The following is a 26,210-nucleotide window of genomic DNA, read 5'->3' on the forward strand; positions in this document are numbered from 1 at the left end:
AGAATGGTCCGAAAAATAGAAAATATCCAGTGAGCGGCGGTTCACTAGATTCCCTAGGCCCAAATACCTTGTTGATGTCAGAGGTCAAAGGAGGATGGCCAGACTGATGGGAGCTGATAGAACAGCAACAGTAACTCAAATAACCACTCGTTACAACCGAGGTATGCAGACGGGCATCTCAGAACCCACAACACGTCCAACCTTGAGGCAGATTGGCTACAGCAGCAGCAGACCACACCGGGTGCCGCTCCTGTCAGATACTGAGGCGACAATCCGCACAGGCTCAAGAGAAAATTGGAAAAACGTTGCCCCGTCTGATGAGTCTCGATTTCTGCTGCCACGTTCGGACGGTCGGGTCAGACTTTAGAGTCAACAACAAGAAAGAGTGGATCCATCCTACCTTGTATCAACGGCTCAGCCTGATGGTGGTGGTGCAATGGTTTGTGGGTTATTTTCCTGGCACACTTTGGGCCCATTAGTACCAACTGAGCATCGTGTCAACGCCACAGCCTGCCTGAGTGTTGCTGCTGACCAGGTCCATCCCTTTATGACCACAGTGTATCCATCTCCTCATGGCTGCTTCCAGCAGGATAAATCACCGTGTCATAAAACACCAATCAACTCAGACTAGTTCCTTGAACAGTTCACTGAACTCAAATGGATCCACAGTCACCAGATCTCCATCCAATAGAGCAATTATTTAAAATGTCTTATCCTGGCCATATGGTTTCACTTACACGCCTGACAGTCACTTTATCTTGAAATAATGCCTTTAGTGGCAAAATGTTACCTGTGATAGTCCCACCTCTTCCAAAAGAGCAACATTAATGAGCTACATAGATATTCATTGTTGTCGCCGTTAGTTCAGAGGAACGCCTCCCTGCCTCAGCGTGTGTGCAGCCTGCTCTCCGTTCAGCCGTCATTAACTCCAAACACAAGGAGGCAGATTAATTCATGAGGATTCCTGCAGGTGGGAAAGAGTGAAAAAGGTTAACGCAACAGGAACGAGTCGTGCCGCCATTGTTTCGTCATTGCACGCTTTAGCGGCGGTAATGATTATACCAGAGAGCGTCCTTTAGTCTTAATCAAAATGGATTTTCAAGGTAAAAGTCTTCCTGCAGCCTGTGAAGACGCTGCATATGTCTCAATTTGATCGAGTGTATTTAATGAAGCCACTGCCAGATGGTCCTGCTGGTGATTTCATGCTGATGCATCTCTTACAGTCGACATTGTTCTCCCAAAAAGAAACTGTTGCTTTCCGACTGGACTGAATTTAAATGTTTTGTTATCAAGCAAAGCATCCTGTGATGTTTTTGGTGCTTTATTTTAATATTTGAGCCATATGAGCTTCCCAGAGGAATAGAAATCCTTCAGTGGCAGATGCAAACTCCCAGAGGGACTCATAAGATCCAGCAGAGCAAACAGATGAACTTCCACGGCTGCTTTGAAGAGTTCCATATTTCCATCAAATATGGCTGCAATTATTTGATCTTCTTGAATCTGTACAAGGTGTAGTTTTGTTACTGTTGTTATCGGAACAGTTGAAGGTGTCGAACTTGGTGGAACACAACATAATTTGACCATTTTTACTGAAAAAACACTTGAACTTGTTCTAATTTTCTCCACTACATCTGTCTCCTAATATACCCTTATTAGCTAGCTAGTGGTTGAGGCTAGCGCTAACTATCTCCTAATAGATCCGTGCTAACTAGCTTTTTTGTGTCTATCATTGGTAAGTGTAAATCTAATTTGTGCAATTTATCCTTTTTTTTCTTGGGTAGAAAAAGAGAAAAATGGAAAATAATTTTTTCTAGTCTGGCGTTTTGGTCACGACTACCTTTTTTTGAAAGATAATTTTGCTTTGATTTTTATTTATTTAGCATATTACATATTAAATGTTAATTAGACTTTAGAAACATTTCAGAAAGTGTGTTTGCATTATTATGTGATGCAAAAACGGTCAGAAAACAACATTATCATTTATCGCAATAAGTGGGACAATTTATCGTCCAGAACATTTTGTCCAATTTGACCCGCTTCCCTCTGTCCAGCCGTCCATTCCTCTTTTATTTTACATTTATTATTCATTTGATTGACTTTGTCGAATCGCTCCGCTTGTGGCAGGAATGAATCATTCCAGAAATCCTGTCACTTTGGATTCTACTTTGGGAGTTTCCAATTTTAGGAACGCAACATTTCCCGATGTAGTCTGTTGGAAAGGTGCGAGTCAAACACTGAAAGCAACCTAAAGCCACTTTTCTCGCAGCCAAAGAAATCAATGAGGCTGTATATTCAACACTGCGCTGTAGTTTTTACGGTGGCCCATAAAAACCTTATTGAAAAAGTATACATGGCATGAGATGATTTCTCTGAGGGTGAAATTGGATTAAGCCTAGTGTAAAACGGAGAATCTGGCCTTTTTCCTTCTTTCTCTCTTTCCCTGCTTTGCTTGACTCCCCCACCCGGCAACCATTAAACCCTATAGGAAGAGAAACCTAATTACATGGCTGGAAGTGGCCATAGTGAGCACTATTAAAAGGATCCAATTAAAGTTTGTGCGTCGCTGGCAGCAGCTTTCTAGTGAGGGATTATTTGTGGAGGTGGGTTTTGATCTGACGAACGGACGAGTTCAGCGTTGGCTGGGGAATGGTGGTTTGGTGGCATTTTGGAGCAGAAAAGTTCACATAATTGGGACCTAAATCAAACGAAACTCGTATTAAAATGAAGCTAAAATTCAGAAGCGTTGCGGGGAAAGCGGAACAAATGCTTGCTGCTGATAGTGTGCCATTCATGAAAAGTGGATGTTTATGACTCGTCACAATGTTCCTCAATAATCAGCTGTATCACTAATATGTTGTTGAATATTCTGTGTGGGTGTTTTTCTATTTTAAAAAAGGAGCAGTGTATTTCTGTTAAGTGTGTTTATAGCTGCAGTATGTAACGTTTATAAAAAATATTACATATTTGTTAAAACTGTCTGTGAAAAGATCAATCTCCTCTTCTTTCTGTCAGTGTTAACTAAAAACAACAAGCCAGAGCCAGGAGGAGGGTCTTAGCGCTGTCAATCATGCTCGTGTATGCACAACCCCCTTGCTGTACGCTATGCTGCAGCTTGTATAGCCTGTTGTGGATGCTGTGGCTAGTTAGCATAGCCTGTTGTGGATGCTATGCCTAGTTAGCATTGACTGTTGTGGATGCTATGCCTAGTTAGCATAGATTGTTGTGGATGCTATGCCTAGTTAGCATAGACTGTTGTGGATGCTATGGCTAGTTAGCATAGACTGTTGTGGATGCTATGGCTATGTAACCGGTGTATACTACTAGTGTTCTTCACCGATAACCTAGTCCTATACAGTCGGTTAACCTTGATGTGTTCTGCGTTGTGTTCAGATGAAGAAGGGAGTCAGACCATAGGAGTTGCTGGTTGTTCTTTATTGCAGAGGCCTGCACAAATAGAAATAAAAATGCCCTTTAACATGCAGCTCTTCCATTCACAGGAGTCGGAATTCCCCTCTTCTCAGGCAGCCTAGCGCCAACTGCAAGTAGCACAGTGCTATTTTGCTTGTAAATAAATCCACAATAAAAAAGGTAGATTTCTTGTAAAATAAAAATAAAAACCTCTGAATCAGATGTTTTGTGCCCTAAATACAACCAGCTTAAACATTGTAGAACAGAACAGAACCAAATACACATACCTGCACAAATAGAAATAAAAATGCCCTTTAACATGCAGCTCTTCCATTCACAGGAGTCGGAATTCCCCTAGCAGACAAGCACATGGAGAAACCCTGTGACTAACTAATAACAATATCTTCTCTAACATTTAAGAACAATTTTCTTAACTTGTCAAAAAGAATACTCCTTTGTATGTATTAAAACAAATCACAGCTGCATGTATTTACAATTATTTTACATACTTCATAAAACTCTAGCATAACCAAAAGCAAAGAAAACTTCCTACCTCTTCTCAGGCAGCCTAGCGCCAACTGAAGGTAGTACAGTACTGATGCCATAAGATGCTCTCTTAAAGTGACAGTACAGGTAATAGTGCTTATCTAAATAAGTAAAATAATAAAATTCTTAAAATATGACAAAGAAATAAGATTCTTCATTGTTAATCAGGATTTGGTGAAATTTCAAATATTATAATAATAAAAAAATAAAGCACATTTTCTAAAGTTGTTACAGCTAGTTAGCATAGACTGTTGTGGATGCTATGGCTTGTTACCATAGACTGTTGTGGATGCTATGGCTAGTTAGCATAGACTGTTGTGGATGCTATGCCTAGTTAGCATAGACTGTTGTGGATGCTATGGCTGGTTGGCATAGACTGTTGTGGATGCTATGGCTAGTTAGCATAGACTGTTGTGGATGCTATGGCTAGTTAGCGTAGACTGTTGTGGATGCTATGGCTAGTTGGCATAGACTGTTGTGGATGCTATGGCTAGTTAGAGTAGACTGTTGTGGATGCTATGGCTAGTTGGCATAGACTGTTGTGGATGCTATGCCTAGTTAGCATAGACTGTTGTGGATGCTATGGCTAGTTGGCATAGACTGTTGTGGATGCTATGGCTAGTTAGCATAGACTGTTGTGGATGCTATGGCTAGTTGGCGTAGACTGTTGTGGATGCTATGGCTAGTTGGCGTAGACTGTTGTGGATGCTATGGCTAGTTGGCATAGACTGTTGTGGATGCTATGGCTAGTTAGCATAGACTCCTGGCTCTGGTTGTTTTTATTTGGGAGCAGTAGTAAGTCTTTTCACAGATTATCTGTGTCATATTTTACAGTCAGGACATGGTGTAACGAACATTTTACATGAAAGTTATATACTGCAGCTTTAAGTGAGGTTTTATTTTGTGTTTTGTGACCTGCTAGTAGTTTAAATTTCCAAAAAGTTGGGTCACTAACTGGTGTAGATGGTGAAAAAGAATAAAAAAGCAGTCTTGGGATGTTTTTGGGATGTTTTGTGCATCCGTCAGAGAGTCAACACAAGCAAAATTGAACATTTCTCCTCTTTCTGTACATTTCACTCAGAAAAGAGAGAGCTGAGGTGATGGCATTGTGGGGAAGCTCACCCCCTGGTATTAAAAGGCTAAGATATCTCAGTATGAAATGATTTCCACCACACTGAGTGTGATGATGATTCCAGCCTCTGACCCTGTCAGTTCAAATCCCTTGTCTGATCCTGGGACGCCGCGTGCAAATTGGCTTCTCCGACGTCGCACCTGTTGAAATGAGTTTTTAGGGGATACATGTTGCCGCGGTGGCCGGCCTGAGCCCCTGGGGGGGAGAGACACTGCGGTTACAGCGGCGTTATAAATGAGTAAAAGCGGCAGATTGTGTCATTGTTTGTCATTGTGATGCGATGCCCTGGCTGAGGGGGATTAGGCTGACGCAGCAGCACATTCACATCCCCCGAAAAAACACCTACATAACAAAACAAATGACATCAGCCTGCACTAATCTCTGCATATCCCGGCCTTCTCCTCATGTCAACCTGCTCATTGCTGCTGCCTCTGTGTGAACGTGGCGGGACGAAGAGGAAAAACATCAGTTTTTCCAAGGCTTTCTGATGCGTCGACCTCCTTCGTTCCAGTATTTTTAGCCCCCCTGCTAGTAAGACGGCTTTGATGTTCTGGAAAGATGAGATGTGGAGACAGAGCAAAGAGAATCGTCTGCAGTGAATGTTTGGGAGAATAAATATCTTCACGTCAGATGGACTTAAAGAACTGCAAAGGATCTCACTATGATTCTGTCCAGTTGGTTTGATGATGATGGGTAGGTTGTCTCTAAGAATACAATCGTTTTCTGACTTATTGGCATATTTGGAAAACTCCTGGAGATGAACTGCAAAAACCCTTTCAGTATTTACTGATCAAGAAATGTCTAATATTGGGGGGAAAAAAGAAAGGATGTTTAAATAATAGCAAACACCAAATATTAGAGGCGATCTATTATTAAAAATTCGCACTTTGAATGTTTTTATATTTCCATTTGGGTCTCAACTGGTTCTAAAAACATCCTGAATGCTTTAAAAAATACCCAACTATTTTTTTTATTTTTTTTTACAGTAAGTTCATGTTTTTTGGTATCTGGAAAGCAAGTTGTTTCAAAAACGGCACATTGCACCGTTACCTAGCAACTCCAGGAGAGTTCCGTCCGCCGCCCGTTACCTAGCAACTCCAGGAGAGTTCCGTCCGCCGCCCGTTACCTAGCAACTCCAGGAGAGTTCTGCCCATTACCTAGCAACCTAAGCTAAACTCCAGCACGTTTGGTCAGCCAGTTTTACTCCTCCACTTCTGTTTTTCAACATGATTGTATAATTGTGCATCTTTTTGCAGCCATTTTCATGTGTAAATGTTGAGTAGACGTTGAACTGACCAGAAAAAAAACTCTTTATCTAATAATTTTGTGCTCAAAATGTTATGAGCATGATTTGTATAGGCCACAGATCTGTCAGAACCTGTCCGAGGAACCATATTAAGTCACTTTTATTGTTGTTGTACTCATTAAACATGAGATCAACCAAACGTTAGGATACCCTAATCAAAGTTATTGATTAGTAACTTTCACCTGAGATTAAATGTTCATGTGTCCAAATATGCACCGCAAAAACACAAAATTTTACCAAGTATTTTTGTGTAGTTTCTAGTGCAAATATCTTGGTAAACTTGAAATAAAACAAAACTAACTTACAAATAACTCTTCAGCAAGATAGAGGAGTTTGTTTCAAGTCAATAATGCTTAAATATTGATGAATATGGATGGAATTGGTAATTTTTTTCACTTGCTTCTGCATGTTAAAGCAGTTTGTTTTAAGTTAATAATGCTTTACTGTTGATGGTATTTTAGATGGTATTAAATAAGCGACAGCCTGCCATACAAACTGGCGCTGCTAAGGTTTCTTCTCTTCAGACTCATTCATGGCAATACGTTTTGACAAACGCGCAATTTATTGTCAGTTTCATTTTCTGTTGCATCTTTGCAGCTTCTGTTGTTATTTTTTTCTTGTTTCTTTTGTTTTTCCAAAAATTCACAAACAGTTCTCCATCCGAATGTGCTTGGGGTTTGCGAGCAGCATAAATCCAGTAGAGGTAATAACCCAGTGAGTGTTTTTCAGGGAGCAGAAAGCATTATTGCTTCCATTTGTCAAGCTGTGAGAAGAAGCTGTTGTGAGCTGACAAACAAGAGAGTGTTATGCTAAATGTTTTGCAGAGAATAAAATATGACTGACCCTTTACTCAGAAGCAATATTCATGAAAGTTATTTAACTTTTTCAGAAAGTTTATTTGGGTTCCTTTCAGTGACTCTCACACACAGGTGAAACTCCTTATGCATTCCCTCTTTTTCTTCTTTCATTAGTTTATTACGCCTCCTGTCGTTCTCCTTCCCCTCCTGGCTCCTTGGGGGAATGACGCGGTCATCAATATCGCTGGTTGCATTACGGGCCGTCTGCCTAGCACCTCCTGGAGGGCAGAGCTATTAATGGGTTTGGGTAGAGGCCGGCAGAAGGCCAGCGGAGAGAGGAGGGAGGCTGGTTTGCTGTCTGGCTTTCTCTCACCTCACTGGCTGTCAATAACATGCTCATTCCTACAGAACTCGAATCAACTTGAAAATCTCATTTATTGGGAGAGCTCACGAAATGATTGAATTCTGACTTTAATATTAGAAGATTAGACCCAAAAAGGATCAACAACCTGGTAAAGACGGCTGGTTCTGGAGGATTCTATATAAAATCAAGAAAAACATGGAGAACCCTGACATCATCTTCTTGAGACTGGCAAGAAAAACATGTCTTCAGTCAGAGGGTTCTTCAAATTTACTGTAATACAGACTGCTACAGAAGAGTCTTCCTTCCCATAGCCATAGCCATCTTCAGTAACTCTTTGAGAAATTTTAAATTACTATGCATTACAGCGATATTTATTGTTCCCTCTGGATCAATAAAGTTTAAACTTTATTTTTTATATTTTGAATTTAAATAAAGTCTGAGAAAAAAATGTCAGTATTCAGAAAAACATCAGAATTCTGAGAAAGAAATTTGAGAGAAAAGTCAGAATTTTGAGAAAACTTTGGAATTCTGAGAGAATTCTAAGAAAGTACGACATTTTTAGAAAAACAGTAGCCATTTTGAGAAAAATTTTGGAATTCCGAGAAGTTGGAATTCTGAGGGGAAAAAAAATCAGAATTCCAAGCAAAACTTAAGAATTCTGAGAAACTTAAGAATTCTGAGAAATAATTGTAGAAAAAGTCAGAATTTTGAGAAACTTGGAATTCTGAAGAATAGATTTGGAATTTTGAGATAAAAGTAATAATTTATAATAATTTATAATATAATAATAGTAATAATAATAAAAAACTTCAGAATTCTGAAAAACTTAAGAATTTTGAAATTTGTTTTTTTTTAAGTCTGAATTTTGATAAAAACTCGCAATTCTGAGATAAAGGTTGGAATTAGTCAGAATTCTTAAGAAAAAAGGTCAGAAATAGTTTTTTCCAGTGGCCTCAGTCCTCTTCCATGCAGGAGTTCCTTATGTATTTATTTTTTAACCCTTCAGTGTGGTTAGACTGCAGAGCGGCCATATTAACTTTCATTATTGTCAGAGTGAAAAACATCAGCATCCCCTGCACTCCCTCCCTCAGTGTGCGATATTGCTGCCTAAATGATGCGTAATCAGAGTTTATTAAGCTGCCGCTCCGTTCCATCAGTAAAAACAGTGAACCAGCACATGGCGTAAGGTGCCGTCTGGAGGCGAAGTGCAGCGAAAGCAGCTTTTTGGTGATGCGGTGCCACAGTTTGCTGTCCTTCATCAGTCCACTTCGCCCGCGGGCTGCAGCCGGCCGCTGAATGAGAAACTAATCCATCCCACTAATGCAGGGGCATTACAGCTGCCTGTCACTTCCTAATTGACTAATGGCTGGATTAGAATGGCTACAATGAGTCGTGCTGACGCCGTCTTGGCCAGTTGTGACTCTGGGCTTTAGGGTGAGAAAGAGTCTTACACACACAGGCTGACTAAAAAACAACAACTTTGCTGCAACAAGATGGAAAGGAACAAGAGTTCAGAAGACAATAATTCAGATAATCCTGACTTTAACTTTAACTGTGTAACTTTATCAGAACTAATGCACCTCAATTTATTTATTTTACAAACCTGGATTTTGGTTCAGTTGAAGTGAACTCTGGTTCAGTTTGAATAAATATGTGGACCAGAAACCGCTCCAAAAAACAAGACGTGGAGTAAAGTGCAAGGCATTCTGGGCAAGTACAATTGTTTTAACCCCTTGAAATCTTTGTGAAAGGCAACTGAACCATTTGTGGGGTTTTTGTCCTGTTGATTAGTTTCTTGGAACTTTTGATATAAAATGTGACTTTACAGACGGAGGCTTCCAAAAGTCAAAAATGTTAAACTTTTGAAACTCATAAATTTCTAAGATCATTCTAGAAAATTTCTGAGATTCCTCTCAAATTTTCTGAATTTTTCTCTAGCAAATTTTTGACTTGTTTTGATCGGAGACTGCTCAAAAGCAGGAAACAGATTATAGTGCAGGGCATTCTGGGTAAAAACAACTAAAACAAACGTGACTTGTGGTCTTTTACCAAAGACAAAAGAGAAATCTTATAACTGCTAAAATCTGATGCCACTCCCATTTTTGTTTAGTTGCACTCAAGTCTTCTTCAGAGGTTTCTGTGTGATTTCCTACAGTTGTTCTGGTGCAGCGCCCCCAGAGGCGAGGAGGTGAACAGGTTTTTCAAAGAGTTTGGCCCATTTGACAGTGCAGTGTGAAAGCAAACCACACAAGCTGAAAAAGTAACAAATGTTGCGATTTTGTTCCAAGTCTACCAGACTATCGGGTGTGAAAACACCCTAAGTTGGACAAAGACTCTCCTTAGACTTGTGTTTTAAATTCTTTAACTGTAGTTTAAAAAATGAACTGTATGTTGAATTATCATTGTCAAAAGTCGGCTGGCTCATTAGCGGCAGCTCACGGCTCTGACAGAGACAAACGTATTCTTTAGTGGAAGGTGCGTTTGATTTATTAACCAGTGGCACTTCTAATATAAACAGTTTTGATATGTTATTGGAGTTTTATGTTTCTGCTAGCTAACCAGTCACTGCTCGTTTCCAGGCGATCACTTATTAATAATCGCAAAACTAAACATCAAGCTTATAAAAACCCGCAACTGACAAACTGTTTTGTTTATGTGGGAAATATTTTTTGTGTTTTTTGGCCTTATTGTTACTGATACATTTGAATGTAAGCTCTAGCTCTGTCGGCTAGCTACCCGGAGCTGCTGTTGCCATGGCAACGTGTAGAGTGAATTTGACACTAAAAAAGATAATAGTTTAAGTGGTTTTGAGTTATCAGCTCTTTTCTTCTGCGTTATTTTCCCTTTCACACTTCAGCCGCTGTAATTCCTGAGAGTTTAATAAACAATAATAATGATCATTCGCTCATAGAAAGTTACAATATTCGTAAAAATCAGAAGTAGTAGGGCAAAATATTTCATAAAGTGTTTAACAAACTGTGTCCTACAGCGACCGTTGTATGATATGTAATCAATTGTCCAAGCTCAAAGATAAATTAGTTTAGTCCCCTTTTCCAACTTTCCAAGTTTACATATCAGAGCAGTTTTCCCAACTTTACTTTAAAGCACCTTTTATAGAAATTGGATAAAAAATTAGGGCCTTACAAATATTTTTGAGACAAATTCATGCACATTCTGCCTCAAAACAGATCAATTTTCCATGGCTCAGTTTGTTTCGGTGTCTATGGTCTCTAGTGTAGAAAATTAATTGATCAAAATTTCAGGTCACTGAATCTCTTTTTCTTGGATCTTATGAGATCAAATTGGTAAATATTAGTTTCTCCAGACTTCAACGTTCAGCGCATACAGGAATTAGTGTTATGGCTGAATTATAAATCATAGTTTGCAAAAGTTGTCAAGATAGTAATTGAAACATCAAGAAGCTGAAATGAAAGTGAGATTCGCTGAAGCTGGAAAAGTCTTTAATTGAACTGGAAGTTGTCAAGGCAACCAACACAATTTCTATTCAGACCAAATCAGAGACTTTGCAACCAATTCAGCTGCTAGATTTTCTCTGACATCATGTTGAACCTTTTGGATTTAATCACTAAAGCAACAAGCATTTATTTTTAACCCCATAAAATGAGCATGAATCATATCTCTTGATTAGTCATGCATCCTGTGCAAAAATCAAACACAAAAGTTTGTGTCACGCCGCGTCGTTTCTTTTGTTCAGTGAGGATTTGTTTGAGTCCTTGTCTTGTAATCTTTTTCTTCAGGCTCGGAGCACAAAACACGTCGTCTCCATATCATAGACACACGCTGAGATCTCTGCCTCTGCTTCTGGATTTAAATCCTTTTGTCTGAAATGGAGGCCAGTTATTGTTCCTCTCACCTTTAGTTCTTTGCAGATTTGCTCAGGTCATTTTCACACGGAGGATAACTGAGGTTGTGAGAGGATTTCCGAGCGGCTGAAGGCTACAAACGCAGCCGCCCACGAGACAACTCATCTGCTCCTCTTTCCATTCAGCTGTTTTCCTCTTTCCATTCACAGTCGGCTCATCTTTACCGTCTCAGTGAGGCGATGAGTTGTTTCCTGACCATTTCCTAACAAACCTGCTGCAGCTTGTTTGTTTTGAAAGTAAAAAGGTGAATTTATACTTTATTGGAGCATGAAAGTACTGCTGCAGATAAATTAATCATAGCTTAATGTGTCATGTTTTATCTGAGTTAAATCACGCCTGCAGGCGAAATCATGGTTTAATTATACAATACACTGCAAGTTTCTTCATTAATCTGAATTAGTTTTTTATTATTTTTGTTCCATTTCTCTTTTCTTTCTTCCTTCTTCATATCTCGCCTTCTAGTTCTCAGTTTTTATCTATTTGAAATAAAATAATTCAGTTTTTCTGTTTGTTTAGAACCAATTCATAATAAGGTTGTTAATCTAACGTTGGTTGATCTTATCATGCAGGAGTCATTTTCTCATAACTTTAACAGAAGAAAGTCATTTCAATGTTTTAACAGGAAAAGTATTTCCTTATTTGTAAAAGAAACAACAAAGTGCTACTTCACTTCAAAAGAGGCTCAATTTTATCAAACTTTTCATAAAATTATGACTTAAAAAAATATCATGACTTTATTCTATTAAAAGTACGACTAAGTTCTAATAATATTATGACTTTATTCTCATAATATAAAGACTTTGTTAAAAATATTATTTTGATTAAAATTACAACTAAATTATCATAATATTATGACTTTTTCTAGTAATATTACAACAAATTTACTGTCATATTGTGACCTTTTTTCTAATATTAATATTACGGCTCTATTCTCATAATATTATGACTTTATCCTGGTAACAGCTTTTGTTGGTGATATTACAACATTGTTCTGGTAAAATTACAACTTTATTTCTTCAATATTATAACTTTGTTCTCATTATTTTGACTATATTCTCTTTTGAGTATATTCTAGTGATATTATGACTTTTTTCCAAGTTATTTTATTTTAATTTTTTTGTAGTATTACCATACTTCTACCATAGTTTGCTGCCTGGGTTTATTGCACAGCATATTTTTCCTACCTGTTGAGATTTGCACTGATGGTCATTTGATTTACCCCAAATATATTTCCTATAAGTTTCTGTAGAGTAGTCGTTCTAGGAGTGATAAACTAATTTCAAGTCGTTCCGTCTCTGCAGAGTCACAGATTATGTCAAAAATTGATTGTCCTTGTGGTTGCCTCTTTTTATAAAAAAACGAGAAATCCCTCACACACCACAAGACGCAGCTAAATATAGTTCTGCCACATCAAAGGTCTTCTTTGAAAATATGTCTGTGTGTGTTTGCTGCTCAGTCAGTATCTCCGTTTTGGAGGAAGGCTAATCTGAGAGGTACACAACCCCCCGTCTCCCCTCCGCCTCCGCCGTGCCGACAGACACAATCAACAAGCTCTCCTCTGGAGCTGCGACATGCTCAGACAATCACTTTCTCTTATTTCGTTCCCTGCTGCTTGTTTGTTCTCATAAGCCTTAACAAATCACTCCCTGTGTGTTCTGCTTTACTGATTTTGCTTTGAAGGGTTCTCCAAGCAGGTAGGAATGCAAACCGGCTTTCATGTTATTTCATGTGATACTGGAATCCGGATCATGTGCTTGTAAAAATAAGATGACTGTTGAGGAAGAGGGTTGTAAAAAATAGTTATCAGATGATCATCTAATCATTGGTTGCTGTATTAAAGGTGACCTAGGATAGGTCTATGATCCATAAAAAACATGTTTTTTGGATTTTTTCTGCACTAAATCATCCTTAGATAATGAGGTTTTAGTCGGGTCAGTTATTTCAGAATTAGCTGTTTTAGGACCTCTTGTCACCTTATATGGGACCTAACATGAAAAAATCCCATTTTCTACAATTTTGTGTATCCATTTGGGTTAGTACTGCTTCTAAAACCAGACCAAGCGTTAAAAAAATAAAACACCCAGCAGTATTTTTGGCAATAGGTTGCCAAAAAATTATCCGTTTCAAAAACTTATGGAATGTAATGTTGCAAATCTGCAGGCACTGACCGTTACCTAGCAACCCCAGCAGAGTTCCGCCCATCACCTAGCAACCCCAGCAGACTTCCGTCCATCACCTAGCAACCCCAGCAGAGTTCCGCCCATCACCTAGCAACCCCAGCAGAGTTCCGCCCATCACCTAGCAATCCAAGCTGAGCTCCAGCAAGTTTGTTCAGTTAGTTTTCATATTCAAATTCAAAAGAGATCAATGGGTGATACAAAACAGGTCCATTACTTTTTTCTTTTTTTTGCCTAAAATCATTCTTTGATAATGACACTTTAGTCAGCAGTAAAACTAGCTGACCGAATGTGCTAAAGCTCTATTGGTTGCTAGGTGATGGGCTGGGTTGCTAGGTAACAGGCAGTTAAGCCAATGCCATAAAAATGGCTGGGTGGGAGATTTTTTTTAAGGACTTCAGCTGTTTTTAGAAGCAGTATAAAACCAAAAAGTACAAAAACATTCAAAATGGGAATTTTGCATAATAGGTCTTAAGATATTTTATGAAATTGGCCTTTACTTAACATTTGATACTGATCAATAATATTTTTTTCTAAGTGATTTAAACAGATTTAAGTTGGTTTCTCAGTTTTTTAGATTGTTTAAGCTCAAGCTTGGTGGTTCTCACAGAAGGCGGTCAGTCATGTATCTTCAACGTTTGAGTTTGGAAATATTGAGTCAAACGAATCAGAGCTTAAAATAATCATGTAAAAGCTTCCTGAATTAGCTCTGCTGACCTTAGTTCAACTAAAATAAAACTTTGATTATTAAAGTCTCATTTATTCAGTTAAAAAAGTATATTATTTAGCACTCAACTAAATATAGCCAAAGTTTTAGAAAGTGGGAGCTTTCATCAGTGGGTCGTCTATCATATTTAATTAGTTGCTTCAACTTTAACTTTAAAAAGACTGAAAAAAAATCTTTGGGTTTTTTTAAACTTCAATCTTCCTTTTGAAAAAATGTCCTCAAATATTTAACAACCAGTGGCCTACGGTAGGCTCTGATCATTCCTCAGCCCAAAAATGAGTCATGAATAATCAATTTTTTTAGACTGGAACAAAACCTCTGAAAATGGAAACAAAGCAATCAAACATTAGATCTGTGTTAGACTGACAACATAAACCTATCATTTTATTTATTTAAGATGAAGTATAGAAAAATCTTTAAAAAGAAGAATATATTAACCTAAAATTATAAACTGTACAAAGTAAAATGAGGGTACATTTTCTTTTATTTCCACTTAAACTGATTTTTTATTATTATTCAGATGCTTTAATCTCTTTTACATTATTCATATCATTGTTTGTTCATTAAAAAGACATAAAAATTAAAATAAAATTAGGCGCTTCAGGAAAATAGACAAGCTTTTAAGGCTTCACAATATATCACAATAAATCAACAAAATATATGGCAATAGACACGGGATCAATATCAACAGAAAATACATCTGATAGAATTTTTAATAATTTCAATAAACTCCGATCCAGAACCGCACGGCATTCTGGGAGATGTAGGCAAAAGAAAGGCTTAAGCCCTTAGCAATGTTGGTGCTCACGCTCTTTGGTTACCTAGCAACTCGCTCATTCGTTGGTTACCTAGCAACAAGCTGTTGAGTACCTCGCACAGCAGCGGTTTCAGGTTCCGCCTTGTAATTGCTTAAAAATAAAAAAAGAACAGCTTGGAGTGAAAACTGGATAAATAAATAATATTTCAGTAATTTAAAATCTAAAAAAACAAGTTCGCAATTATTGATATCGACCAATTTGAAAAAGTTATATCATGAAATGTTTTTCAGCCATATTGCCCAACCATGTGCTAATGTAATGTTGTTCACACATTGCCCAAAATGTCAAAAGTTGCAAATAAAACAAACATAAAAGGGATTTATCCCAACTAATATCACAACTTTTTGTAAAAGATTTGTACCTGTATCATCTATCAATGTCTATTGACTTATTTTCCCACAGCAGGCAAATGTGACCCAAATCAGATTTGGTTAACCAGAGGAAATCTGAACATCCCATTTCAAAAATTTGTATTTGTGTCGCTTCTGTGTGTGGAACTAAATCTGATATATCTATCCATCCACTCTTGTCCCTGGTGGGGTCAGGAGGTGCTGGTGCCTCTCCAGCTAACGTTCTGGGCGAGAGGCGGGGTCACAGGTCACCAGTCTGTCACAGGGCAACAGAGACAGACAGGACAAACACAGGTCACTCAAACCCAGGGAGAATTTAGAGAGACCAATGAACCCACCGGTCATGTCTTTGGACTGTGGGAGGAAGCCGGAGAACCCGGAGAGAACCCATCATGCTAAGGGAGAACATGCAAACTACGTGACTGATATATCCAATAATTTTCAAATCAGAATGAAACCAGAATGATCTTGTTGCATTTTATCTAACATTTATAAATCCAAACACTTCTTTGCTCCACAAAATGCCACTGCTATAAGTTGTTCTTTATTTTTTCTAACGTCTCTCTCTCCTGTTGCTCAACAACTTTAAAATCCACCTATAGACGGCGGCCATTATTGCTTCCACAAACAGAGCGCCGCTGTGCGACGTCTTCTGCACACGTGGGTCGTTTGAGGTTATTCACAGTTGCCTTTAATTAGTAGTACAAACAACCATGCAAAAAAGTAAAATCTGAATTGAGCATTTAGTCCTGCTGTGTGAACGTTTCCTTAGTTAAAGTGAACAAAATTGTGCGACTCTTGGGAGTTGAAAACGTATGGATGGAGTATTTATTTTCATCCCCCAGTTGTTTCCACAATTACACAGTAACTATTTACAGTGTCTCTCTGTAAGTCCCAACAAACAGAGTCCATACAGGCTCTGTTTTCAGTTTGAACAATGTTCTCAGATGTGGAACCATTTGGCACCTCCGGGGTGGAGCGCTGTGTGAGATCACAGCTGGGATCGGCTTTAACAAGTCTAATTAGCACATGGCGAAGACGGAACATTTACAAAGTTGTTTGTACCGCATTTGATGCTGTAAACAGTTTTTCAGTAACTAGAGGAAGATCCTTACATGTCAGTAAACTTGACTCAAGACGTCGCAGTGCAGAGGGGAATATTGCTGTTATTAGCGGCGCCACCTGTCAGGAAGTCTTTGACATGCTGTCACCTCCATGCAAATGGACTAGATTTCACCTCTGGGTGTCCAAATTGCATCACTTAGCTTCTAAATTGGTGCTTTGCCTTTCCTCCACTGGCTAAAAGCTCAAATAGTTGACCTTTGCCATGCAGGAGAGAAACGGACAAAAAGGAATAAAGAATACGTTTAATGAAGAGACGAAACGGGTCGGCGCGGTTCAGCTCAGGGTTATTCTAAAACATCAACCAAAGTCTGATCAGTTTAGATATTAATGTGCATAAATCTATACAGAAATGACCATTCAGCATCTGTTTATCCTTAATCACGTTTTCAGATCAAGTTTAGTTGTATATCACATTTCAGCAACAGTCATAAAAACATTAGTCACCAATTATAAAACAATCAGTAAACATCATGTTTTGTCAAATGCTTTCATCAGAGTTATCAAGAAAACACCTGAAATGTGTTGATCAATGTTCCAGTTGTTAATCAAAGGAAACTCTAAACAAATGTGTTTTAATCGAGATTTGAGGGAACTCGGTGTTTCGGCTGTTTTGCAGTTTTCTGGAAGTTTGTTCCAGATTTGTGGTGCATAGAAGCTGAATGCTGCTTCTCCATGTTTGGTTCTGGTTCTGATGCAGAGCAGAACCAGAAGACCTGAGAGGTCTGGAAGGTTGCTATGACAACAGCAGATCTTTAATGTATTTTGGTGTTAAGTCGTTCAGGGATTTATACACAAAATATAAGTATTTTAAGTAAAATTCTTTAAAATACTAAGTATTTTAAATAAATAGGAACAGGGAGCCAGTGTAAGGACGTATGAATTAGTTTCTCAAAATTTTTACTGGATCATTAGTCCTTTAATCCTAGAAACATTCTTCAGGTGACAGAAGGCTGATTTTATAACGGTCTTTATGTGTCTCTGAATGTTCGGACCCAGTTTTCAGGCCTGATCTGTAGTTTCCAGCTGTAACAACTTAAGCTGACTCTTGATCTTTTCTCTTTTGGTCCGAAGATAACGACTTCAGTTTTGTTCTGTTCATCTGGTGAACTTTCACGCATCGATTTGTTCTTAGCATCTAGTTAAAGTTTGGTTTTGGAGTCACCTGGTGACATCATAATGTAGAGCAGTGTATCATCGGCGTAGCCATGGTAACTAATCTTACTTTTGAATATTGTAGATGGAGATGGAATCTCCTTTCAAAATTTTATCTGTTTTCTTTAGTAATTTGAGTTTTATTTGTGGTTTTATTATTGTGGATGGAAACCAACAAAGAGATGAATTAACACCAGTTTTGATTTTACACCAGTATGTTTCACAATTAAGCATCCCATCCAGTGTAGCTTGCTGGTGTTTTAAGAGTGTGAGAGTAATAATGTGCCACATTACTCTGATAGTGAAATTTTCTTCATACTGAGAGAACAAGTGAATCTTTTGCTCCGTTATGCAGCAGTGAAGCTCTGACCGCTCTGTTTTCTGTTTTTTATTTTTCCGCAGGCACTACTCGGCAGCCCAAGGAGGGAGAAGTCCCAGGCGTGGATTATAATTTTGTGACCATCGACCGGTTTATGGAATTGGAGAAAAGCGGCGCTTTGCTGGAGAGTGGAACATATGAAGGTGAGGATTCAGTAAAGAGTGTGACTGCTGTTATTCTTCTTTGCGGCATTTTTCATTCTTTGCAGAAGGCATACTTGAAATAATTTAGCAATTGATCAATCATTAACTGGTTTTGCCCATTTCAAAACCAGCTTTGATGTAAATGGAAATGATTAATTTGATTATTCAAATAATTGTCAACTAATTCAGTGATTGATTAATCATTAACTGATGTATACAGACTCTAAAAAAGGGACATTTGTTGAAAGAAAAACTTACTGAGAGCAAAACTGTATAAAATATACATACATTTTGTATTTAAGATTAATAAAAAACATCTGTCTGAATTTATGTCCTACCATAAACTCCTCATGTGGCATCGTTTCAGCTTCACCTGGTTTGAATTTTGGAAAAAATCTCTTGGATTGAGCACGTTTTGCTGCTAAATTATTAAATAATCAACAGGTTAGCTTTACTTGATGGCCAGTCAGTTAGAAAAGACTTTTCACAAGTTGATGTCAAGCTTCTCTGTTGTTGCATAATTTTTTAAATTTACTTATTTATTTGCATCTTTTAAGGTATTTCTGATATTGTATAAGCAGGATGTGCCAAATTCTTATCCGATTAATCATCAGAGTAATCGATTAATCAATAACTAAATTGTTCGTTAGCTTCACTATAACATGACGGGATTTATTCGTCCATTTTTTTCCTCCAGCTCTACATTCATCCGTCCATCTTTTAGCTCTGTGAAGGAGAGAGAGTCATTAGTCATCAAGGACACTTAAAGGAATCTGTAAACACTGAATAGTGGAGAAAAAAGCCCACACATGCACTTCCGCAGCACCTTCATGTTGCCGTTCTCATGGCCTGGACCTTGAGCTGCAGCAGCTCTTCAGTTCCTGAACCAAAACAAACACATTCTCTGTCAGATGGTCAGATAGGCTCGGATTTTAAACTTAGCTCAAAATGCTTCCCTTGGTCCGCCTGACGACCTCCAACTCCTGCCAATACACAGATAACGCTCTTCTCCTCCCACATGACTCCAGTCTCAGTCTGCTGCTGCAAACTGGAGGATGGAAGAAAATTAAATTTCTGAAGCTCAGTTTAATGCCACTGCCAAGGGGGTTGTCAGATCCTTTTGGCGATGGAAGCTGTTTCCCACAGGGGGGAGAGAGAGGCTGAGATTTTTTCTGAGTAATTGATTTGCCATCATTCAGGATTTTATGTGTTTTAATGATTTAATAGCCAATTAGATGAAGAATAAAGAGATAAAGGATAAAATTTGAAGGGAAGAGTACTTGGAATAATTTGTTACAGCAGCAAAGATTTGTTAAAAGGAACAATTTACAACAGAGCCTCACAGATTCACAGCTCACAGAAGATGTTTTAGCATTCTGCTCACGTCTCACTGATTTGGGTTTTTTCAGCTGGACAAAAACGCCAAGGTGGTTTTTTAAAATGTGTTTTTTGAAACGTATTTGGTTTCAAATAGTCCCTCAAACAGCTCACACATTCATACCTAGACATCTCCAAATTCCTGGCCTTTTTACTTCCATTTCAAACATTAAATAAACTATTTTATTATCTTGTTCGCAAAGGAGACATAATGCAAGATTCTTTTGCTTGATTTTGTACTCCTCAACTGCTTCTAAAAACAGCCAAAGCACTTAAAAACATCCACCCACCTGTTTTTCTTTAGGGGGGAAGGATTTTTTTGTTTTTTTGTTTCTGGAAAATTGAAAACGATTACCTAGTAACCCTAGCGTAACCCAGCAGCATAAACTGAGCGCCAGCATGTTTGGTCAGCTGGTTTTACCACTGCTGGAAAACACAAGTGTTTTGTTGTTGACTTACCATCCAGAAAGTACTTGCTGCATTCTTGATAGTTGTGCAGGAGGCTCCACTTCTGCTTTTCAAATATGTACGGTTGTATAATTGCGAATCTGTTTGCAGCCATTTTGCCTTGCGACTGTAAACATTGACTAAATGTTGAACTGACTAAAATCTGAATGTCTGAGAAAGATTTTGCACAGAAAAATGTAATGAACATGTTTTATATCAAATAAGCAGACACTGACCCGTTATCTAGCAACCCCAGTAGGCTTCTGCCCGTATCCTAGCAACCTAAGAGGAGCTCCAACACATTTGGCCAGCTGGTTCTACCACTGTCTTCACTTTACAATGGCTGCTGGAAGAGACGAGTGTTTTGTTGTCGACTTCACATCCAGAAACCACTTGCTGCATTCTTGTTGGTTGTGCAGGAGGCTCAACTACCGCTTTTCAAGGATCTATCATTGTATAACAGCATATCTATTTGCAACCGTTTTCATGTGCGAGTGTAAATGTTGAGTTGGGAAGGCGTGGCCAGCAGCAGCTTATTTGGATTTAAAGTGACAAGAGACCCTAAAGAAAGAAGCTCAAAATAGTAAGAAATGAGCAAAATATAATTTCACTTTCTAAGAATGAATTTTTGCAAAAAAGAATCAGAGGAAAACAAAACCAAAATAAATTTTTAAAATTGCTGTGGCCATAATTTGTGAGTAGATTGTAAGCTGTCATAGATGGTAGGAGGCTAAGTTAGTTTCCACATTATGACTGTGATTTTTTATTATTTTTGTTTTACCAGCTGTAAATTTGTTTCTTGTATTAGTTTTCAAAGTGTAGCAGATTTCTTTCAGCCAGCTGAGCAGCAGTGTCTGCAACAGGGGTCACTATGGTTTTATTTCAGCAAATGGTCTTTTCTTTTAGCCTGTATACTCCAGTTAATGATTAATCAATGAGTAGATCAGTTGACGATTATTTAAATAATCGATCACGATTAATCATGATTAATCGTTAATCATTTGGAATGGACAAGGCCGGCTAAAATTGGGTTTCTAGAATTAAATTTAATGCGACAACCTTGCATATGTTGTATTTAAATTTGTTTCCAGAACCGTAGCTACATGAGGCATGTGTGTGTTATGTAAGTTAGCTTTCTTTCTTGTCAGAGGCAAATATTAATCTCGTCAGGTTTCAGGATTTATGTGGGGCTGTTAATCCCAACAGTACGAATAATCTCTTCCCAGCTCCTCTGTTGAGGCCCAATGTCTTCCAAAGTCGATGGTTTTTTCCACCGCAGTGGGAGACACCAGCTAATTTTTTTCCTTTTAAGTCTCTCCGGCTTCTCCTGGTGTTTTCCTGCAGTCGGTGTTAGCGGTGTCGCTAATGCTTCGGCGCGGTGCATTAAAATAATCCCTGTGGATTTTCACACGTCGTCTTCTCATGTAGGATCTTTCTACCAGGAGCACCGCGGTGCAGCTGAGCAGATAAGCTTTCTTAAAAGCAAACCTTCCATGAACTACTGCAGGACAAGTCTGTGGCTGGAGCTGATTTTTGCACACTCTTGGATTTTATGCATAGCATTTAATCTTTTAAGGGAAAGTGTGTGTGTGTGTGTGTGTGTGTGTGTGTGTGTGTGTGTGTGTGTGTGTGTAGCTGTGTTGTCTTAAAAAATGTCATTTTAAATCAAACCCAGTTGATAGAAAACATCTAACCCTTGCTATATCTGTCTTTTGAGTGGAAAGGTTTATAAAGTTTTCTCTTTTGTTCAACAGTTTAGGCATTGCCTCCTGTAGTAAACTTCAGAAATAATTTTTGTTCTGTTTTTTACTCCCTTGTTGGGTCACCTGGTAAAGACAAAAATTTTTTTTGATTAATTTTACATTAAAGATGGCTGATTTAGTTTTTCTCAACTCTATTTCAATAATCCTCGTTCCGACATAAAACTAAAGTTTGTGAGACTCGATCAGAAGTATCACAGCAGCTGTTATAGTTTAAGACAAAATGAGGATGTAACATAAAATTATCTGGATTTTAGTATATAAACCTTCTAGAAATAAGTCAATAAAAAGAAACCATAGATCCATCTGTGGGAATTACCTTTGCAAAGATTGATGTTAAACTAAAGCTAATTTATTTCATTTAATTAAAAAAACAAAAACATGGGTTTTCACTTACTAAACTACATCAACTTATTTTTACATGTCTACATTTTTTAAATATCCACACTTATTTATTTATTTCTATCTAATTGTTTGTGTAATTTTTGTAATTCCAGTGTAAAAAAGAAGAATTACTGCAAATGTAGGCACATTTTACTGAAAAAATACAAGAATATAAACTCCTATTTTTGGCACTGCCAGAGCTCCATACAGTGTCTCTTTTGATTAAGGTTCCTGATCACTGACGTCTGTTCTGAAGCTCTGGAGGATAAACTCACATTCTTATCATCAAGAGTCTGTCGTTTCCATGGATACCAGATATGTCTCTGTTTAACACTTAAAGGTAAAGCGTGTATGGAAAAAGTTTTTAAAAATAGCAAAACATTATTTATTTAAACTTTTTTCCTCATTAAAGCATGGCATTTAAGGCTTGAAGAAACATTGATAGTATTAATATTTATATAAGATTTTAGGCATCCTTATTTACAAAAGTAAATATGTTTTTATAGCATTCATATTGGAAATGTTCATAATTACAAAAGTAAAGAAATTTGTGGAATCCATAGTTACAAAAAGTAATATTTTCAGCATCCATGTACACAGAATTAGCAACATTTTTAGCATTCATATTTACAAAAGTAACTGAATTTTTTTTGCATTAATATTTAAAGTAATATAATGAAGAGTAGTTGTATTTGTAGCATCAAGTAGATACTTTTGTAGCATCCATACTTACAGAAGTAAACATTTGTAGCATTCATTCTAACAGAAATAATGTGTAGCAACTCATAATAGATGTAAAATGTGCAATAAAATGCATCTCAAGAGAAAAATAAGAAGTTAGAATTAACATAATTTAAAACAGTTCAAAACTTTATCTTTTTCTCATTAGATTTAAAGTAAGTTGTTGAAATTGGTGATAACAAATTTAGGTCTTTTTTAAATTTAGCATTAAATGTGTAGTTAGATTGTTTTCCTCCGAGTTGTTTTTGACTGAATCATTTTAAGACTTTTAATACAAAGTTTGGCACAAATTTATGGCAACAATTGTCGAGGTCACTGTACCCCACCTCTAGGAAATAACCAAACAGTACGTCTTGGTTTGAAGAAGAAATAAAAACAGTTTCTGAGGTTTTCACAGCGGCGGACGATGGAGGCTTTCAGAGCAGCTGCCAAAACTCAAATAGAATCATAATAACGATGCAAAATCTACTAAGCGGACTGAAAAAACAGAGAGAAAAACGTTTATTATTGAGTCCAAGATTTGCTGAAATTTAGCAAAATAAAATTTAAGCTCGTCTGGAAAGTGATTGATGTGGAGAGCAGAACATGAACAAAATAAGTCGTCCAAGAGCCGTTGGCACGTCTAAATATCTGAGTTTTTGAGGAGCTTTTTATTTTCTATTAAATTGTTTTTGTAGGTTTTGACATTAAATGTGACATTAAGTGCAAATTATAGTTATCAGAAATGTTTCACCAACTATATGCTAGTTTATTCTGAGCGATTCTAAAACTAATTTGTGTTTTTTTACTGAATTCAAACAGAAGTAATGTACAGCAGACCTTCACCTATTCACAGTTCAATACTTTTTATTTTTACTTTTATAGTTTTTCTAAAATATCTGAAGGAAAATGCGGCTTGGAAACTGAAATAGAATATAGGTTTCACTTTGTTTTATTTTTAATTTCAACTACAGCTAAACTTATCGTGAAGATTAATACAGTTTTAATGACATTTAGAATGCCTTTATTTCAATACATGGGCTCAATATTTAAAATAAACATCTACTAAATTGTGCTTAGTGATTTAAGTGTAAGATTTTTGAAATTTTTATCTTTTTAGAAAAAAAACAACCAAAGAATAATTTTGAAATAATAAAAGTATTTTTTGGTCGTGGTTATTTAATTTACTAAACTCTGATTAATAGAACAAAGTTAAAATTTTGTGAATGTTGTACAAGAGTAAAGTCATAATAATACGAGAATAAAGATGTAATATTGTGAAGATAAAGTCATAGTATTACGAGAAACTCGAAATATTATGAGAATAAAGTCAAAATAATCCTAGAATAAAATTGTAGTATTACAAGAACTTCAAAATGTTAATATTTAGAGGAAAAACTCATATTACCAGAATGCATTTGTAATGTTATGACTTTAATCTTATAATATTTCGACTTTGTGTTTGTAATTTTTTGATTTCTCATATTGTTTTTATTTTCTTAGCGTAGCCTTAATACTCCATCATAAATCTCTAACCGGTTTAAAAGATAAATATTAGTTCTGCCTTCAAAAACTATTGAAAACTGAAACCTGGATTGATCAGCGCCTGCAGGAAAATCAGTTCAATCACCAGAATCTGAATTTCTCTCTGCTTTTCCCAGAAAACTTCTACGGCACCCCGAAGCCTCCAGCTGAGCCCAGCGCTCTGCTGCTAAATGTAACAGACCAGCTGCTGCCGGGCGCCAGACCCAGCTCCGAGGGCAAGAGGAAGCGGAACAAGTCCGTCAGCAACATGGAGAGAGCCGGCGTCGAGCCCCCCGAGGAGGAGGAGGAGGAGGAGAAGCCCGTCGTCAACGGCAACGGCGTCGCCGTCACCCCAGGTCAGAGCCCGACGACGTCCGCGGAGGCTGAGGTCGACTCGGCTTTGTCACGACGGTCCCGATTCGCGGCTCAAAGTCGTAGCGACGGCTTCCTCGGAGGCGGTTGCTTAGCAACAGGAGCCGTAACAGACATCCTTCAGTTGAGTCTCTTTAAAGGAGGGAAAAAATGAACTGTTGGTGGCGATTTAGCTCGTCAACGCTGATATACTTCACATATTGACATGGATTTACCTCCAAAGTAATTAAATCTGCAGCAAAACATGAGAATTGGGTGAGATATCAGAACCAGTCGCCAGAGGGGAAACACGCATCTGATGTCAAAAGTATTTACTTATTTATCACAAAACAAACTCAAATTAACCTTTTTAGAAAAAGACACTGATGCATCTCTTAATTAAATCGTTTAGCTTCACTTAGAGCCGGACGATGAATCAAATATTTTCATTTTATTTATTTAAAATTAAACCCAGATTTAATTTTTGGAAATCTGGGTTGTTGTTTTTTTTTATGTCAGTGTCTAGGACGGCCATCTTGTGTAACAATATTTTTTTTAAATAAGAAGAAAAAACTCATTATATTAGGAGAATAAAGTTATAATTGTAGAAGAAGTCCAACACAAAATATAACAAAAAATAAAACGAGGAATGTTGAGCATCTTGTGAAGTTATACTTTGGTACAAATAAAAGAAAAACTGCATTAAATTACTAACATTAGCAGGACTTTAAAACAAAAATCAAGATCTGCTCACATCCTGAGAACTATATGCAACTTTTTTCTTCTAGTTTTAAGGCATCGTTTCTGTAAAATTGCTACTTTTTCTGCTAATATTATGGCCACATCCTGACAATTAAACAAATGTTTTTATAGCCTGGCTCTGATTTTCTGTCGTTCGACCAACAGAAGCCTCCGGCCTTTCATTGAAATAAGACACTTTTTGAAAAATATTTTCTCATTTGTAATTTCTATTTTAGAAAAAAAAATGATGAAAGTTGGCCTGAGAGTATCTGGCGGATGTTGTGGTTCTTAGAAAACAGAAAAAGAAGTTAGAGAAAAACTCTTTTTCATCTGTTTTAAAGGAGATCTATTATGAAAAATTCATAAATTCACTTTTTTATTCTTCCATTTAAGTTTCTGCTACTTTTAAAAACAGCCTAAGCGTTGAAAAAAGATCAACCAGCCAGTTTTTGGCAACAAGTTGCTGCTTTTTGGTGTCACATTCCACAGGCACTGTGCCGTTACCTAGCAACCCCAGCCAAGCCTGGCCCCGTTACCTAGCAACCCAAGTTCCACCACATCTGGTCAGCTGGATTTACTGCTGCTGGAGAAGACAAAT

At 37.5% G+C, this 26,210-nt stretch overlaps 1 protein-coding gene across 14 annotated transcripts in view; it reads left to right on the forward strand.

Moving 5' to 3' along the window:
* magi2a (membrane associated guanylate kinase, WW and PDZ domain containing 2a) overlaps positions 1-26,210 on the forward strand; it is a 285,915-nt gene that overhangs the window by 170,235 nt on the left and 89,470 nt on the right. For all 14 annotated transcript variants that reach the window (XM_044108683.1, XM_044108686.1, XM_044108687.1 and 11 more), the window contains 2 exons: positions 18,189-18,308; positions 24,658-24,876. In XM_044108683.1, coding sequence (XP_043964618.1) covers positions 18,189-18,308; positions 24,658-24,876 — 339 coding nt within the window. The remainder of the gene's footprint in view (positions 1-18,188; positions 18,309-24,657; positions 24,877-26,210) is intronic.

This window comes from Gambusia affinis, linkage group LG23, assembly GCF_019740435.1.
Source record: "Gambusia affinis linkage group LG23, SWU_Gaff_1.0, whole genome shotgun sequence".
In the NCBI taxonomy this organism is placed as follows: domain Eukaryota; kingdom Metazoa; phylum Chordata; class Actinopteri; order Cyprinodontiformes; family Poeciliidae; genus Gambusia; species Gambusia affinis.